Here is a 17383-nt window from a genome sequence, read left to right on the forward strand (position 1 = left end):
CTCAGACCAGATGTGTGCTTTTACGACAGTTTGGTGGTCAACAAACGCATTGGAATCATGGCGAACACTTGCTTCACAGACGTAAGAAATATATCCAAATAAAGCTTGAAACATAAAGGTTTTTTGGTTTGGTAATCGTCATACAATGAATGCGAGGTGCAGTCCGTCCTGTCAAATGCATGTCACATGACAGCAACTACTAAAATACCCACAAACTAGTAAACAAAGAGTCGCTGTCATTTCTGGAGGAGATTCACCAACAAGACCAAGTTGTAAATTACTTAAAAAGAGCATCGCAATCAGACCATCATTATTTAGAGAATGATAATGTGTAGAATAGCCATAAACGAGGTTGGTGTCGTGATCTCTTTCTTTCGAGTGCGCATGCACATAAGCTCAGGCAACCTAAAAAACTTCCCATTTTGTTTGATTTGAATGTTTAGAAATTAAACTCAGTTGTCGATTAATTTTATTGGTGATTCTAAATATATAATGTAATGGTAAGGGTAAGCTTGGCAAACAGTTTTTGAGAATTTGATGTTTCCCCAGCGTTTCAAATTTGGCCGCCAAAAGAAATGACCTATCTTAAAGGGACTTTAATAACAGTGAGCAGGAACAGTGTCATCAGTGTATTATAACTACAGAACGGTTAAGCTTTTGATAAAAAAATAGGAATTTTGAGCAAGATGCTAACGGTCAAATTTGATTTAAAAATGTATGCTAAGCTAAGCTAAAAATGCTCCCATCAGACCTGGAGATCAGCTGAATGGATTCTGAAATGGTAAAATATACTGTTTAACTTGTGGGGAGGGGTAAAATAAGCCTATTATTTAAATTAAATTAAATGTTATTGTTATTATTTTTAAAGTAGTGGAGTGTTCCTTTAAGTTTAAAGTCTAAATGTTTCACCTTAAGAGTTTTTTTTTTTTTTGCCTAAACTTGATAACATCAATTTGTATGAGAATTTCTGCTCATTCATGACATCATTTTGTGTGTTTATGGCAGGCGTTGGATGGTTTTCTAATAGCTCTTACCACAGATGGGAACATCATATATGTATCTGACAGCGTCTCGTCTCTCATTGGCCATCTGCCGGTAAGTGAGACTCCAATGCAATAAATTTAGCTCGACTGAATAAAGTAAACTTGATATAATGCATCACATTTTATAAAATGACCTTCACTATTATGATCGTCTAGCAAACTCATGTTATTAGTAATATAACCGTCATCTTTCTCAACATAGAAAACACCGCCCACACAGCAGGCTTTCTGTAGGATGTTGAGAAGCGTCCCCTGGAAATGCTTCATGTTTATTTTTTCTTTTATTTTGAATCATGTTTGTACAGTATCTGAAAATCATAATATTATGCTTGGAGATGTTTTTTTTCTGAGATCCTCAAAGCTGAAGTGGAAGCTTCTTGGCAGTTATTACAGAGGGGAAAATAATAATTACTTGAACCACTACTCTTAACTTGGAAATGCATTAGAATCCATTCAACCTGTGATGGCATACTGACAGTCTAATGGGATTTGCCTTCCAAACTTTAGACTTTGACATTAGATCAGTTCCTGCTGTATGTGGGTCACAAATGCGGTTTGATAACACTAATGGTTCCTTTTCTTGGTGTCAAACCCTTCATGACCTTTGCCCTAAAGAAACCTGAAGGCTTAACAGGCCTTTGTTATTGAGTAACAGAACAAGCTGAGCTCAGGTGCCACCGAAGGTCATGTGTGGCCATTATGGATGTACTGAGATTGTGCTAATACTCTTATGATTTCAGCGGCATGCTGATTAAACGGGAACCAGTCCCAGTAACAGTGCTATTTTAGAATTGGTTATCGTTCTATTTATATATTATTAGCTTTGTGTAGTATTTATGTTTTAAATTATTAATGCTTTCATTGTTTGTTTTTGCTTCACATTTTTGTGTTTGTGTTTATCTAGAGCTTTATTACATTATAGTTAATTACTTTTGTATTTTACTGATTTACTCATTATTTACTGATTAATGATACAAGGAGTGATTCATCATAAAAAGGCATAAATTCATTAATTCAGCCATTGTTTTAAAAATAAAACCATAAAACTACTGATAATGGTAATATTAAACATTATAATGACGACAACAATATTAAAATAAATAAAGACTTCTAATATAATAACAGTTATAATAATAATAATCTTAATAATAATAAAAAATAATAACATTAATAATAACAATAACGTTAATAATAATAATAATACTTAAAACTACTGATAATAATAATAATATTAACCATTATGATGACATCAACAATATTAAAGTATATAAAGACTTCTATGATAACAATAATAACAATAATAATAATAATAGTAATATTATTAATAATAATAATAATAAAAATAACGTTAATGATAACGATAATAATAATACTTAAAACTACTGATAATGGTAATAATATTAACCATTATGATGACATCAACAATATTAAAATAAATATAGACTTCTATTATAACAATAATAAAAATAATAGTAATAATAGTAATAATAATAATAATATTAATAATAATAATACTTAAAACTATTGATAGTGATAATAATAGTTATCATTATGATAACATCAACAATATAAAAATTTTTTAAAAGACTTCTTTAATAATTACAAATTATAACATTAATAATAATAATAATAATAAAAATAATACTTAAAACTACTGATAATAGTAATAATATTAACCATTATGATGACATCTACAATATTAAAAAATTTATAATATATATTATATAATATAATATTATTTATAATATAATAATAACTATAATAATAATAAATAATAATTCATAATAATAATTATAATATTAAAATTTATCTACTAAGCAATTGTTATTTCATTTTTGTGATTGTGGTTATATATATATATATACTGTAAGTGCTATGTATTGTGGGAAATGTATTGCACAGTGTAGTCCTTCTGAAAGAGAGTAACTTTGTCATATACATTGCTGTGTCTTAGTCAGATATGGTGGACCAGAACATCCTGAACTTCCTGCCAGAGCGAGAGCACGCAGATGTGTATAAACTCCTGTCTTCACACATGCTTCTGACTGAGTCTTCTACTGTAGACCTGCTCAACAGCAGTGAGTAAACTGCGCATAAACACACACACATGCACAAACACACAGACACACACACACACACACACTAAAAAAGAATATGTCGTTGTATTTGTCGGCTGTGTTGTGCTCCATGATTACACTCCAGGCTAATTATAGAGGCTCCGTGTGTGCAGTGTAACACAGATTATCTGTTACCACACTCTAATAATCCCACATACAGCTCTTACCCTGACCTCAATCCCTGAAACACACACACACACTAATACTGGGATATACTGGTTGAAAAAAAATGGACAGAGCTGACTTATTGATCTCAGTCAATCACAACAAGCACCTACTTCACTGGTCAAACACAACCACATGCAAACACACAAACACAATATGTACACATAAGGACACACTTTCTGCTGCATGGCTCACTACTGCACTTCAGAATCATGAAAGTCACACTGAGGCCACAGCCATAGCAGACCATTAAAGCTGTAGTGTGTAAACTTTTTGGTATAAAATTATTCAAAACTCATTTTTAAACTAGTATATAACCAGCCAGTGTTCAAAAACATGTCCTCACTTTAACCCTGAATTACAATAGCAAGCCTGTAATAAAGGTTTCTCATTTGAGTGCTACTGGTAGGTTTTCACTGGAAATATGAGCTTGCCACCTTTCATCATTAGGTCACAATTGTATACATACAGAAGGACTCGCGGCTAGTAGGCTAAATGAGGCTATGTGTAGAGCTGCAGGTTACAGGTCAATTATAGTCTTGATAATTATTCTTTTAGTTTCTTTTTATATGAAATTCAAATGGTGAGACCATTAAAGATTAGACTGTAGAGAAATTTAATTCTACAAGTAGTGCTAATACACACTAAATACACATAATTGTTCAATGATGATGTTAAGATGAACAGCTTTAGAGTAAAGCATAACAAAAATAATTAGCATTTTTGTGATATGAGCCTTCAACTGATATTTAGGGTGTACTTACACTAGGCACAGTTGTCTTAAATCTAACCCAGGCGCAATTGTCCCTTCTTTCCTCTCCCCTCGGCCTGCACTCACACTGCATTCTTTGCCTTCCGAGCCTGAGCATGCTTATGTCCACGATGATGCGACTGTTCAGTTTAACAGAAGAGAAGCGCTCTCGCTCCGTACAATGAAGATTGCTTAAGTAATATTGTTTCATATTATTTTAAGTCTTTTAAAATGCAGTGACACACAGTCAAATCTTTGCTGAACAGATCCAACACTTTTGGCGCTTATAAATATTCATGAAATTCAATGAGCTGCAGGTATTAGGAGATTTGCTGAAGATGCAGCTGACATACAGCCAAGGGTTTGTATCTTTAATAAACTATGACAGTTTGCATTATTGGAAAGTAAGAATGATTAATTAATCCATATGAAGCAGTGCCTTAAAAGTGAGATTGCGTCTTCAGTTTCATGCTCAGGCACGCTTTGCACTCACACTACAAGTGTACCATGGCAAATCCCAACCGGACCGTGCTGTGACACAACTGGGCTAGAGCTGACATACTGAACCGCACCTGGGCCTGATTCAAAGTACTCACACTTGTCAAATGATTCGGGAAATGGGGGTCAAACGCGCCTGGGCACGGTTCGGATAGCCTAGTATGAGAACACCCTTAGTTATTTTATTTAGTTGGTTTAAAAAAGTGGCAGACATGCGACTTGTTTAGATGATATTAGCTGGTGAAAGTGTTGCTCACTACTAGATTGAGTGTCACTGGCAATACTTTCCACTGACTTTTTAGCAAGACACTCTTCATATAGCCACCTGGGGTGCTTTTTTAGGTGCTGGTTGTGGTATTTTTTTCAATTACCTGTTTTTGTTGGGTGTCTGTGACTTTGAGACCAAAATATTCCCATATTATCAATGTCCTGTTTTTGTTTTACATTAAATCGTCATTAATGCTAATGCCATCATCGCCAGTTGTTTGTATTTATTTATTGCGGGCTTTACGCATAGTTCGGCTGCGCAATTCTGATTGGGTAGAACGAAAGTGTGCTCACTCAATTATCTAGTAAGACTATCATACAGAAATGGAAGTCACGCATTCGCTCTGGTTGGGGGAAATTTAATAATTCACATACATTTCATATCGCAGACTCCATGCTTGGGTAATCGCAATGTTTCAAATTGCGATTCGGTTTTAATTAAACGCACAGACATACGCTCAGATATCCAACATCATAACTAACTTTAAACAGGAAACAGACAGATTTGTCACTTTTTAGGGGTCCCTTGACACATTTTCGTTGTGGGTTGCAGTATTTGTAGCATGTTTCTATGTTTGCATGTATTGTGAGAATTTGCGTTCACTGTTCACATTGATGAAGATGTTTTGCCAATTTGAAATTTTTTTTTTTGTTTGCATGTGTTTTCTTAACATTCAACCCCATTTGAGTTCTCGGCCATCAGAATCATGATTTAGCAAACCAGCGATTGTAATGCACATCTTGTCATGGAAGCAAAAACCATGATTCATTGAGAAGATACACAAACAGCAGTCATTATTGCATAACTATCTCAATGTTATTATCATCAGATGAAATAGAACTTTTCAAACTGATTTTTGTGTCGCTTATCAACAAACTACATAAAAACGTGAAAAGCATTTTGGCTACGTGATAGCACATGCTGGAGATTTACTAGAACCTGCTTTACTGACAAAAATGCGCATGAAAATTGCCTTTAATTAATCGACCAGCCATAATTTGGGTCAAACTTTAAGATGTAGACTCTGTGATTGTGAAGTACAGTATATACAGCAGCACAGTCACTGACAACCACGCACACTCTTATAAACATGCGACTCAAGCCATGCAAACATTCTTCATTTGACTTTAATTGCAGGTTTCAAACAGATGGTGACAAAGAGGTACAACTTACAGTCTGCAGTTTAAAACGTCAACTTGCTGTGTTCACCAGACAATCTGAATTGCTGTTTTATTAGCAGCTAACTCTCTCCATGTGCACTCTGTTTTCTTTCAGATGAGACACACGTCGAGTTCTGCTGTCATATAGCGAGGGGAAACATTGACCCGAAAGAACCGCCTACGTACGAATATGTCAAATTTGTTGGAGATTTCAAGTTTCATAATAATGGTAGGTTTTTATTTTTTATTTTTGCATCAACATCCGTGTCTCATTCAGCACAAACCAAGATGCTAACAAAGGATGTATAGATGTACTCTAGATCTGTTTAAGATTCGATAAGCATTTGTAGTGAGCATGCATTTTGTCGTTTCCTATGCATTTGCTTGAGGAAGAAATTTAATGAGGAGTAAGCATTTGCCTATGTTGGAATTATTGGTCTGTCCCCTGATTTGCATGTAGAATGTCATTGTGAGGTGATGTCTTTACTAATATAGAAGTTGCGAATGAGAGGAATCTTGAAACTAAAATGAACAAGAAACATTCAAAACTATGAAAAGAAAAAACATTTATGAGTCATTTATAGGGTTAGACTTGCATTCATTTAAGTTTTTTAAAAGTAGTATAAAAAGTTTATTATACGCTAACATAATTTAAGCATATTAAAGTCAATACCTATATATTTATTTTTTAAGACATTTTTAGATTTTTTTAAATGTGTTTTGTAAAATTGTTAAAAGTTTATTTCATAAAAGTAAATTTTAGTTTTTGAGTTTATATATACTGTATACATTTTCACTCGAACTGGTGATCAACAGTAAAAATTACAAATTTTATCTCTTCTCAACTAGGGATGCAACCATTATAGATTTTGGTTGTACGATTATAGTCTGATTAATAATCATGGTTTCACTATTATCACGATTAATGCATTCATTAATTTCAAAACACTACTAGTTTAGAAAATCATATGAAAACTCATATTTGAATAAATAACAGAACAATGAATAAATAAATTAATTAAAATAAGAATAAATAAAGAATAGTATTTGTCTAATGAAAATCTAAGCATCATATTAGCTAAGTATTTCATTTTAAAGAGAACAAACATAGTCAAAGGCTGCTAAACCTGTCTGAAAAGCACGTCTATATTATGCACTTGTTAACTTGTCAACTTGTTATTAACTATATTATGAACTTGTTTGGTATTTTCATTTTTAGCAAATGTGTATATTCCATACAAAGTATGAAGCCGATCAGCCAGTCCTTGTCACGTGACTCGCAGCATTTTTTCAACTAGGTGTGCCTGGAAAGCATGAGCACGTCATTCCCAATATGCGCACAAGAATATTGTTTAGTTGCAGCTGTTTTGCTGACAATGATTTAATAACCAAGACGAATTAAAGCACAATTAATAGTGAAATCATTAATCGTTGCATCCTATGTCCAACAGGGAAAACCGCCAACGATAAAGAATGCATGATCATATGGTGTCATGGCTTTAGTTTGCAAACAAAGTAATTATAATTGAAGTCAATTGGGCAAAAACAGGCATGAACATAACAAATGGTGGTAAATTTGCCCATAGCTTATTGTTGAGTTTCAAGTTCCAAAGCATTTTCCCAAAAATTGTGTCCAAATACAATTTGTCACCAAAAAATAATTTCATTTGCTGAAATACAGAGTAAGATGTGGCTAAATTAAGACTTAAAATCACCCCAAGTGGATGAAAACATCCCCAACATCACCCAAGGGTTAATATTTATCTGTCCACTGTGGGTGTTTTCCTTTAAACAGAATGTGTTGTTTTTGTGTGTGTTCCAGTGCCTCTGTCTTCATGTAATGGTTATGATCTGGCGTTTCCTCGCACGCTGCAGTCCTCAATAGAGGAGCAGGTCTGCCTCGTGGCCACAGTCAGACTCGCAACCCCTCAGTTCCTCAAGGTATACACACTCATTCACATACACACAAAATCAATATCACACACACTGCTCACTTTCACCATAACTTCAAAGAACACGCAGCCTTATTCTGTGTATGTGCATGTGTTTATTAAAGGATCTTTGCAACGTGGAGGATGTGTGTGATGAATTCACATCAAGACACAGTCTGGAATGGAAATTTCTCTTCTTAGATCACAGGTGAGTCAAATGCTGCTCCATTATGCAAACGACTCCTCTGCTGTTATGATTCTGCACGAAGCTCCTTTGGTTCATTCGATCAGAGGCTCTTCCTGATTATGTCATGCTTTTGATTCATTCATCAGCCGCTGACCCACTTACATTTGCACATTCAGGCTTTCCGCTGTCCCACGCATGGCTAGGGGTGTCATCAGTTCTGCATGTGCTTTGAATCACTTTGCACACTCTATTTTAATGTGATGTTTTTATTCGGCTGTGTGGCCATTCATAAATTTTTAGATGGAGACAATTTACTCAGGAGGCCTTCCTGACCCCCTGAGAGTTACATAACCGTGTGTGTATGTGTGTGTGTGTGTGTGTGTAATGCTGTACTTGATGTCCTGTTCCCTACAGAGCTATAATTGGACATTCGGGCTGTCTCGTCAAATGCTCTCTCTCTCTCTCTCTCTAAAGGGGAAAATATTTCATTTCTGGAGCAACAAAAATATTGTCATTTTCCAAACACTCCTTGCATTTTCAGTCAGTGTGACAGATGGTCCTGCCTACAATTGTAATTTGCTTAAGATAATCATCCGACCGAGATTAACAAACATACCTTGCTTTGAGACCATTTTTGAATTAGAAATGCATCCAATAAAACGTTTTTAATCTTCGGTGAATTTCCCCAATATTAACATTGACTTATTACTGAACGATTAAAGGTGCAGTATGTAAGTTAGAGATCTGCGCAGGACTAAATTTTGAATCCCGCACCCGCCAGGTTTTAGCCCGAACCCGACTGCTCCCGCTTACATTCAGCATTTGTTGTCCCGCTGCTCGACCCGCCTTGTTTTCTACCCGCCGCGCCCGATCCCGTTAAAGAGCAGGGGGGAGAACAAAACCGAAAACCAACCTGCTATATACCAGGCTATAACAAGCTGTCTGTTTAAACACACACACACACATAAGCACCAAGCACACACACACAGACAAAGCTCTCTCTCTCTCTCTCTCTCTCTCTCTCATTCCCGCACGCGCACTAACACACACATACACACACACACACACACATTAGCATCAAGCACACACACAGGCAAAGCTCTCTCTCTCTCTTCATTCACGCGTGCACACACACACATACACACACAGCAACAAACAAGCTAAATACAGCATCGCGCTATTACATTTACACACATACATACACGTGCTCGCTCGGGAGTCGGGAGTGATATTGCTAGACGGCCTGCTCCCGTCCCAAATTAAACCCGTTACCGACCTCTCCCGCGCTTTATTGGGAAATTTATTTCGGGACAGCCGCGGGAATGCAGACCTCTAATGTAAGTTTGACACCCAGTGGTTGAAGTAGGTATTGCACGGCCTGTGTCAAAACACATGCAAGCTCAGGTTTCCAGATTGATTGACACCAAGAGCTGTGTGCCTGACTGTCGAGCCTAAAGGCTGATTTAAATCGTGTTCTAAACAAAAGCAATGGCTCGCGATAGAATGAATATTTTCCATATTAAAAGGAGCGTTTTTGACTTCTTCACTTGAAATGTGTATTTTAGAAACAACTTTTATTTCTTGCAGCTGAACAGCAAGGGTCACCTCGAGGTAAACCTTGTGTCCTTTATTCCCTGTTAAATGCTAATAATGTGAGTTTGAATGGCATTTTACATGACATTTATTGCCATACTACTGAAAGCAGCAGCAGATACAGTGCTTTACCTCAGATCTTGAAAATAAAATAAACCATTTGTAATGTAACTTTAGAACCTGTGTGTGCAAGCCAACACATATCATGTAAATTTAATAATGTTAAAGTTAATTAAAGTTAATATGTGTTAATAAGATTATAAACCTTACCATTTCGTTGAGTGCAGTAGGCGCACTATTCTGTGCTTCTGAAGGGCTGTATTTAAATGTCTGTCATGTTGGGTCTGGTGCAAACAGCAAAATTGCTCATCACTGCAAATCTAGTCACATAGCTTATTGTAAGGACACAGGGTTACAATGTAACCTGCTCACCCAATGTTTATGTTTATAATATTTATATTATTTGCTAATTAATAACCTCATGTGGATCTCTGAATCTGCAACTCCATTCTGAGTCTCCTACTGTCCACCAGAGGTCGCATTTCGGTTGATGACTTGAAGAGCTTTCTTGACTGAATGAATCATACGCTGTTTTCCACCAAGGCAACCCGTCGTGCTGAAATATAATTGGTTTAACTGACTTTGGGCGGGTTAAAAGAACCAAAACAAAGACAGACGTTCCAGCATGTAATGTACATTTTCAAAGCAGACTAACTAACTTTACCATTGTTTGTCAGATAAACAAGAATGTTCACTTTGCTTGTTTTTTTAAATATCTGCAAACATATTATGATATTTTCATGCTGTAGAAGAGTCAACAACTTACTGTACCTACAGCACCTTTAAATCCCAAACACAGAAAACAATGACTATAAAGATAAAGATCTAAAGATGTGCGTTTTATATTCTAAATGTAAAACAACAACAGAGTTCAGACCACAAGTGTAATGATAAAAATGTAGAGAAACCATATTATTGGGATTTTTTCTCCGCTAATTAACAACAAAAGGTTGCCAGCCAGAATCCGTTCAAAAACAGTGTGCTTGTGCAATTTTAAGCTACGAACACTGTGGCGAAGCACAGCTTAAGTTTTCCACCCTCTTTACAAATATTATTTGAAGATAATTACTATAGAATACAATTGATCATACCATGGGAAAGTACGATAAAAATACATGGAAGTTATGCATGGCAGGCTGTCAAACTGAAGAATAAAAATAAAAGTACCTCAGGTATCCTGTGCTCATTTCAGCATCTTTGTGTTTCCTCCATCGGAAATGCTAGGGAAAATAGTTTGCTGTTTTTGGTCCACTACACTGGCTAATTTGATTGCTAACCTCATTTAATTGGATTGGGAAAAATTTCATTTGTCAGATGCGCTAGTTGCACACTCAGGACATCTGCTGGTTACGAGGGGGTAATGAAAAGTATGAACTGTTTTTTTCTAAGATTATAAGAATATATGTTTTAATTATCTTTTGTCAGTGTGGACATATATTTATTGTTATATTAACAGCTATCATGCTTGATGTGAATGGGGGTTAATAGTTTAATATATTGTTGCAGAAAATTTCAAGATAGTCACGACTTTGTTCTGAACTGTGTGAACAGTGTGAACATCTGCTAATTAAAATGCTTGATATCAACATAACGTAAGGTGACAGATGTAAATAACAATATATAAATATATTTCTGTGGTGATACTAGAGCACATGCTTCCACTTCAAAAAAAAAAAAAACATTGTAAATCTTGTAACAAACTAAAACATGCAGAATGAAACCTGTTTGTATAGATTGTACTGTTCGCTGGTTAGATTATTTGTTTACGTTTAGTAAAGTTCACGATCTATACTTTTTAATGCTGTTTACAAATGTTTTTTTTTTTGAGTGATAGATCTGGGAAACACTGAATCACTGAGTTTGTTGGTAATGGAAGTTGCAAGCATAGTTGGCTAATCATGTTTTGGATATTTTTATGTGGTTTGTTGAATTTTATTTATTTATTTTTTTACAATGGAAATTCTTTTGAGATTTGTCATTTATTAGTCAACTATGTATTTTTATATTGGCTACTTGATGTTCTAAATAGTAGCTTAAAACTGCAGAAGTTAGTCTTGTTAGTAAAGAATTTAGTAACAATTTACTTTAGGTCACAATTCAAACTACTGGCTTATTACCTGCCTATTGTTAAGATATTAACTTTTCAGTAGTAGTTAGAAAGTATGGTCTTATTCTGCATTCCTAATCCTACCCAGAATATAAACCTGAACCTTACCTTATAAACCTTGTACCTTACTAACTATTAATAAATAGCTAATTAGTAGTTTATAGTAAGTATATTAAGCTAAGAGTGTAAGATAATGGTTTATTAAAACAGTAAATTGTGACCTAAACTTCGGAAACTGATTTTCAGCAGCTTATGACACAATGCACTAAAATAAACACTCCAAGCACAGCGCTGTGATCGTACGCTTCACAAAACAGCCAATGCTGATCACATCAATGTTATATTACGCATTAAAGGATTAAAAGTGTTAATTGCTTCTTTCATTATTCAGCGATTCCTCCGCGTACCACTAGGAGGAAGCCCGCGTACCACTAGTGGTACGCGTACCACAGTTTGAGAACCACTGGCCTAGAGTACTAATGACAGTAATGAGCAATGAAACAAATTTAGCTTTGCATCACAGGAATAAACTGCATCTTGAAATGTGTTCAAACAAACAGTCATTATTAAATTGCAAAACTTTTACCGTATTTTTTATGTAATGCTTGTTGAGCATTAAAGGCAAACAAATCTCACAGACACTTCACACTTATACTTACGCGCCTCTCCTTTTACAAACACAAACACATACCAGACTCCAGGCTAATCTGAGCCCCCATGGTTCATTCCTTCAGCCTCAGGAGGAAGAGCACAGCTGTTTGAACGGGTGTTAAAAGACATGTAACATTTTTCACTTTGCAATTTGGGCCAATTGGCCAATCTGTAAGCCCCACCCCCTTAGTAACTGTTGCTAACTCTGACAAATAAACATTGCTAATTGTCTTGCAATGACAGCTGTCACCTTGTCCCAAAATGTTTTGATATATTTTTGACACAGAAGGACCAGCTCTCATCAAGGAGCATTAATGTATTAAATATTGCTTGGAGTAATATATAAAAGATTTGAAAATAAATATGGTGAATAACAAGCTTAAAGCAATACTTCACCCAAAAATCACCATCACGCCATTCTCTGTGTATATGATTTTTTCTTTTTCTTTTTTTGTCAGGTGATCACATTCGAAGTAGTTTTAAATATTATCCTTCTCTTATATGCTGTATAATGGTGTTGGATAGTGACTTTTATTTTGAAGCTTGCAAAACTGTGTGAATTAATCATTTAACTAACCCAGACACAGCCAACAGGTTAACAAAAACATTTGTAACAAAAACATTTTAGGACGGATGATGCATGACACACAATTGAGACATGCATGTGGCATTGTAAGAGTAATATACTGGGTAATATTATACAGTAACACTAAGCTAACTATTTTTCCTGTTTGTTGTCATCTTCTGTTGTAAACAAACTGTGTGGTGAGTGGTTCACGTATTTCCAGAGCTTCCGATACGAATGAATCAAGCATATGTTGTGCAAATCAGTAATCACACATCGCCAGAAGTGGTGTTTATAATTTTAAAGCATAGGTCTCAAACTCAATTCCTGGAGAGCCACAGCTCTGCGCAGTCTTGTTCCAACCCTAATCAAACACAACTGATCCAACTAATCAAGGTGTTCAAAACTACAAGAGACTATTAACAAGCTGTGAGTTGGAGGTGGTTAAAGTTAAACTATGCAGAGCTGCGGCCCTCCTGGAATTGAGACCACTGTCTTAAAGTATTTCTGTTACAAACACTCATCGATCCGCTTCGTGAGACATGTATTAACTTCATGAGTTAGTTTGATGTTAGATTTATGTACTTTTGTAAACTTCAAAATAAGAGTCACCATCCAAAAAAAAAACATTATTTAGCTTGGAAGACCTGGAATAAAATTGTAAAGTATCCTGTATTACTAGAATAGACTGTTTTTCTATACCACCTTAAGTGTTATTTAAAGACTTAACTAGGTTAGTTAGGTTAACTAGGCAGGTTAGGGTAATTAGGTGAGTCATTGTATTACCTTAGTTTGTTCTGTAGACAGTCGAAAAAAATATATGGCTTTAAGGGACTAATAATTTTGTCCCCAAAATGTTTTTTAAAAAATATTTAAACTGCTTTTATTCTAGCCAAAATAAAACAAATACAACTTTTTCCAGAAGAAAATATATCATCAGACATACTGTGAAAATTTCCTTGCCCTGTTAAATATCATTTGGGAAATATTTAAAAAATAAACAAAAAATCAAATGGGGGCTAATAATTCTGACTTCAACTGTACACTGAGGAATTTGAAAGCGAGAGATTCAAACTAGAGAAAACACATCACGCCATCACGATCACAGATGACATTACAGCATCAACACTGTTCATGAACGACACCGTGAATAGAAATCAATTGGCATTTAACTCCCTTTGCTAGTTTTGCTTTGCGTTAGCTATTGTTACCAGGAGAAAGCTAACAATAGGGCTTTTTTTTAACTAACCCGAGGCAGAGCTGGTTACTACATGACTTTAGGTGACATTAGCAGAGTTAATAGCATTGTTTCTTTGACACACCTAAAGCCTCTAAATATTTAGGTGACATTTAAAAAAAAATCCATTACCTATCCTTTCATGATACATGAAATCAATGTTACAAGTATTCGAGGCACATGGTAAAGCTATTTTTGTTTCAAAAACAAAATCAAACCAAAATCTTTTAATGATTATTGTCTGAGTTCCGGTTCCCATGCAACTGATATTCAACTGCCATTGGCTCATTTGCCTTTGAGGGGTGGGTAGGGCTTACTGATTTTCAGAAATCAAAAGAAAACTCTCCGGATACTCCAAGTGTATCTGTCTGCAGACTGCAAGAGAGGGGCGTAACATGAAGGGGCAAAACTTGTTGCAAGTTAGAGGCATAACTTGCAGTTATCGAGATCCCATTTAACCAAACGAGATGTCACAACGTGATGTTGTTGGCAAGATAGTGGAAATACTTAGCAGAGAACATTTTTAGCAAATGTTTTCATGAGATTTCTCCAAACTTATCTACAACCAATTCATTTGATATATTATTATATTTTAGAATTTAGCAACTCCACCATGAAACTCATAGGGTTGGGGTAGGTATAGACGTTAATAACTGTGATGGTTGGGTTTAGGGTTGGGGTTGGTACAGTATAGATGTTAATAACTGTGATCATTGGGTTTAGGGTTGTGGTAGGTAAAGACGTTAATAACTGTGTTGAGGGTAGTGGTAGGTATGGACATTAATAACTAATGGTTGGCTTTAGGGTTGTGGTAGGGTATGGACATTATTAGCTGATGATTGGGTTTAGGGTTGGGGTAGGTGTAGACGTTAATAACTATGATGGTTGGGTTTTGGGTTGTGGTTGGTATAGACATTAATAACTAATGATTGGGTTTAGGGTTGTGGTAAGTATAGATGTTAATAACTTTGATGATTGGGTTTAGGACTGTGGTAGGTATAGACGTTAATAACTGTGATGGTTGGGTTTAGGTGTGGAGTAGGTGTAGATGTTAATAACTGATGGGTACAGCGCCATCTTGCCGACAATATAGTCTTGAGACATGTATGTCTCCATATCTTTAAGGTACACCTCCACTACAAGTTACACCCCTTCTATTACGCCCCTGTCTTGCAGTCTGTACATACATACATGCATATTTATTAGATTTTTATATTAGTTTTTGAAATATTGTTGAATATGCAAATGTTTAGATGATTTATGTGTGATACAATTGGATGTGTTATATGAGAAACCTACTGTTGCATTGTTTACCAATCAAAGTGTTTCAAATTTGATTTGGATTGTAAACTTTAGTTTATATTTATTTTGGGTGTTTATTTCTCAGCCCCTCTACTCTCAAAATTGTTCCATAACAATCTGCAGATTTTTTTTACAAATCAGAAATTCCACAGTTGCCCTACCGTTTTGTGCATGTTTTTAATGGGTACAGAGAGTATGTAATAACTGTGTGTGTGTGTGTGTTTACAGGGCCTCTCCTATCATCGGGTACCTGCCGTTTGAGGTTTTGGGGACCTCGGGTTATGATTACTACCATGTGGACGACCTGGAGCTGATTGCTCAATGTCATAAACAATGTGAGTGTTATCTCTGCTGCTCTCGCTCTCTCTTCGTTCTCAAACTAGGTCAATGTACTGTCTTGGAAATTTTCTCCTGTTTGTGCGAATCACAGAGGAGCTGAAAATGGCCCCGCCAGGAAAGATGAAAGACCTTGTAAGAAGCTCTCAAGCCTTTTGTAGAGAGTGCTGATCTTGTGTGTTTGTGTGCATGCGTTTGTGTGTATTGCAGTGATGCAGTGTGGGAAAGGAAAGTCTTGTTACTATCGGTTCCTGACTAAAGGACAGCAGTGGATCTGGCTGCAGACGCACTATTACATCACGTACCACCAGTGGAACTCCAAACCTGAGTTCATCGTCTGCACACACAGCGTGGTCAGGTAAAACAAACACTAGCGGCATTTATATGTGTGTATGGAAAGTGTGGGCATGGCAAGCACACTGGAAAGTACTTGAACTTATTTATAAGCATATAAACAAAAACGCTTTGCTTCGCACAGTAATTTGAATTAGAGTTAATTTCATCTTTGCTTTAATATATATATATATATATATATATATATATATATATATATATATATATATATATATATATATATATATATATATATATATATATATATATATATATATGAAGAGATCAGATGCAAAGCCCTCTAAATCCATCAGACCTCTTTTCTTGTGAATAAGCATTTTCTATCAGGCTCATATAATAAGGTTCAGATGTTTCATTTCATAGATAATGAAAAGGTTATTAGCTTGTAAATAAAATAACTTTTTTTATAATTTTCATAAATGTCACTGTAGACAATTCTTTGGTTTTTAACAAAGTACATTTTCTTTTGCGTCAAAACCAGCTAAATCCACATCTGCTTTTTTTGCAAAAACCTCTAAATCCACCTATCGGGACAAGACTGTGTAATCAGTTGAAAATCACTAAAGATGCCATTAGAAATTATTTTACCAAACATAAAACACATTACACAAACCACCTAAATTTAAAAAAATGTATAAATCTATCAAGTAAGTGGCGATTCATTCCGCTGTGGAAAACCAATGAAAAAGCAGAAGGAAAATTAAAGAATGAAATCCGTCAAGTAAATGCAATAATCAGTAACATTAAACCTGACATTAAATAAATCTTAACAATGGTGTTTAGAGGCTTTTTCCACCACATCCAAAAGGTGCTCTTGGATTGAGATCTGGTGACTGTGGAGGCCATTTGAGTACAGGGAACTCATCGTCACGTTCAAGAAACCAGTCTAAGATTTTTAGCGCTGTATGACATGGCGCATTATCCTGCTGGAAGTAGCCATTGGAAGATGTGTACACTGTGGTAATAAAGGGATGGACATGGTCAGCAACAATACTCGGGTAGACTGTGGCGTTGACACAACTGGTACTTGGTCCTAATGGGCCCAAAGTGTGCCAAGA

The 17383-nt window shown here is 35.5% G+C and overlaps 1 protein-coding gene across 3 annotated transcripts in view; it reads left to right on the top strand.

Moving 5' to 3' along the window:
- npas2 (neuronal PAS domain protein 2) overlaps positions 1-17383 on the top strand; it is a 127280-nt gene that overhangs the window by 90178 nt on the left and 19719 nt on the right. For all 3 annotated transcript variants that reach the window (XM_087251380.1, XM_087251381.1, NM_178299.1), the window contains 7 exon segments: positions 1006-1095; positions 2998-3121; positions 6118-6231; positions 7825-7943; positions 8059-8141; positions 15864-15970; positions 16182-16329. In XM_087251380.1, coding sequence (XP_087107506.1) covers positions 1006-1095; positions 2998-3121; positions 6118-6231; positions 7825-7943; positions 8059-8141; positions 15864-15970; positions 16182-16329 — 785 coding nt within the window.

This window comes from Danio rerio, chromosome 5 (assembly GCF_052040795.2).
Source record: "Danio rerio strain M-AB ecotype USA chromosome 5, GRCz13ab, whole genome shotgun sequence".
In the NCBI taxonomy this organism is placed as follows: Eukaryota; Metazoa; Chordata; class Actinopteri; order Cypriniformes; family Danionidae; genus Danio; species Danio rerio.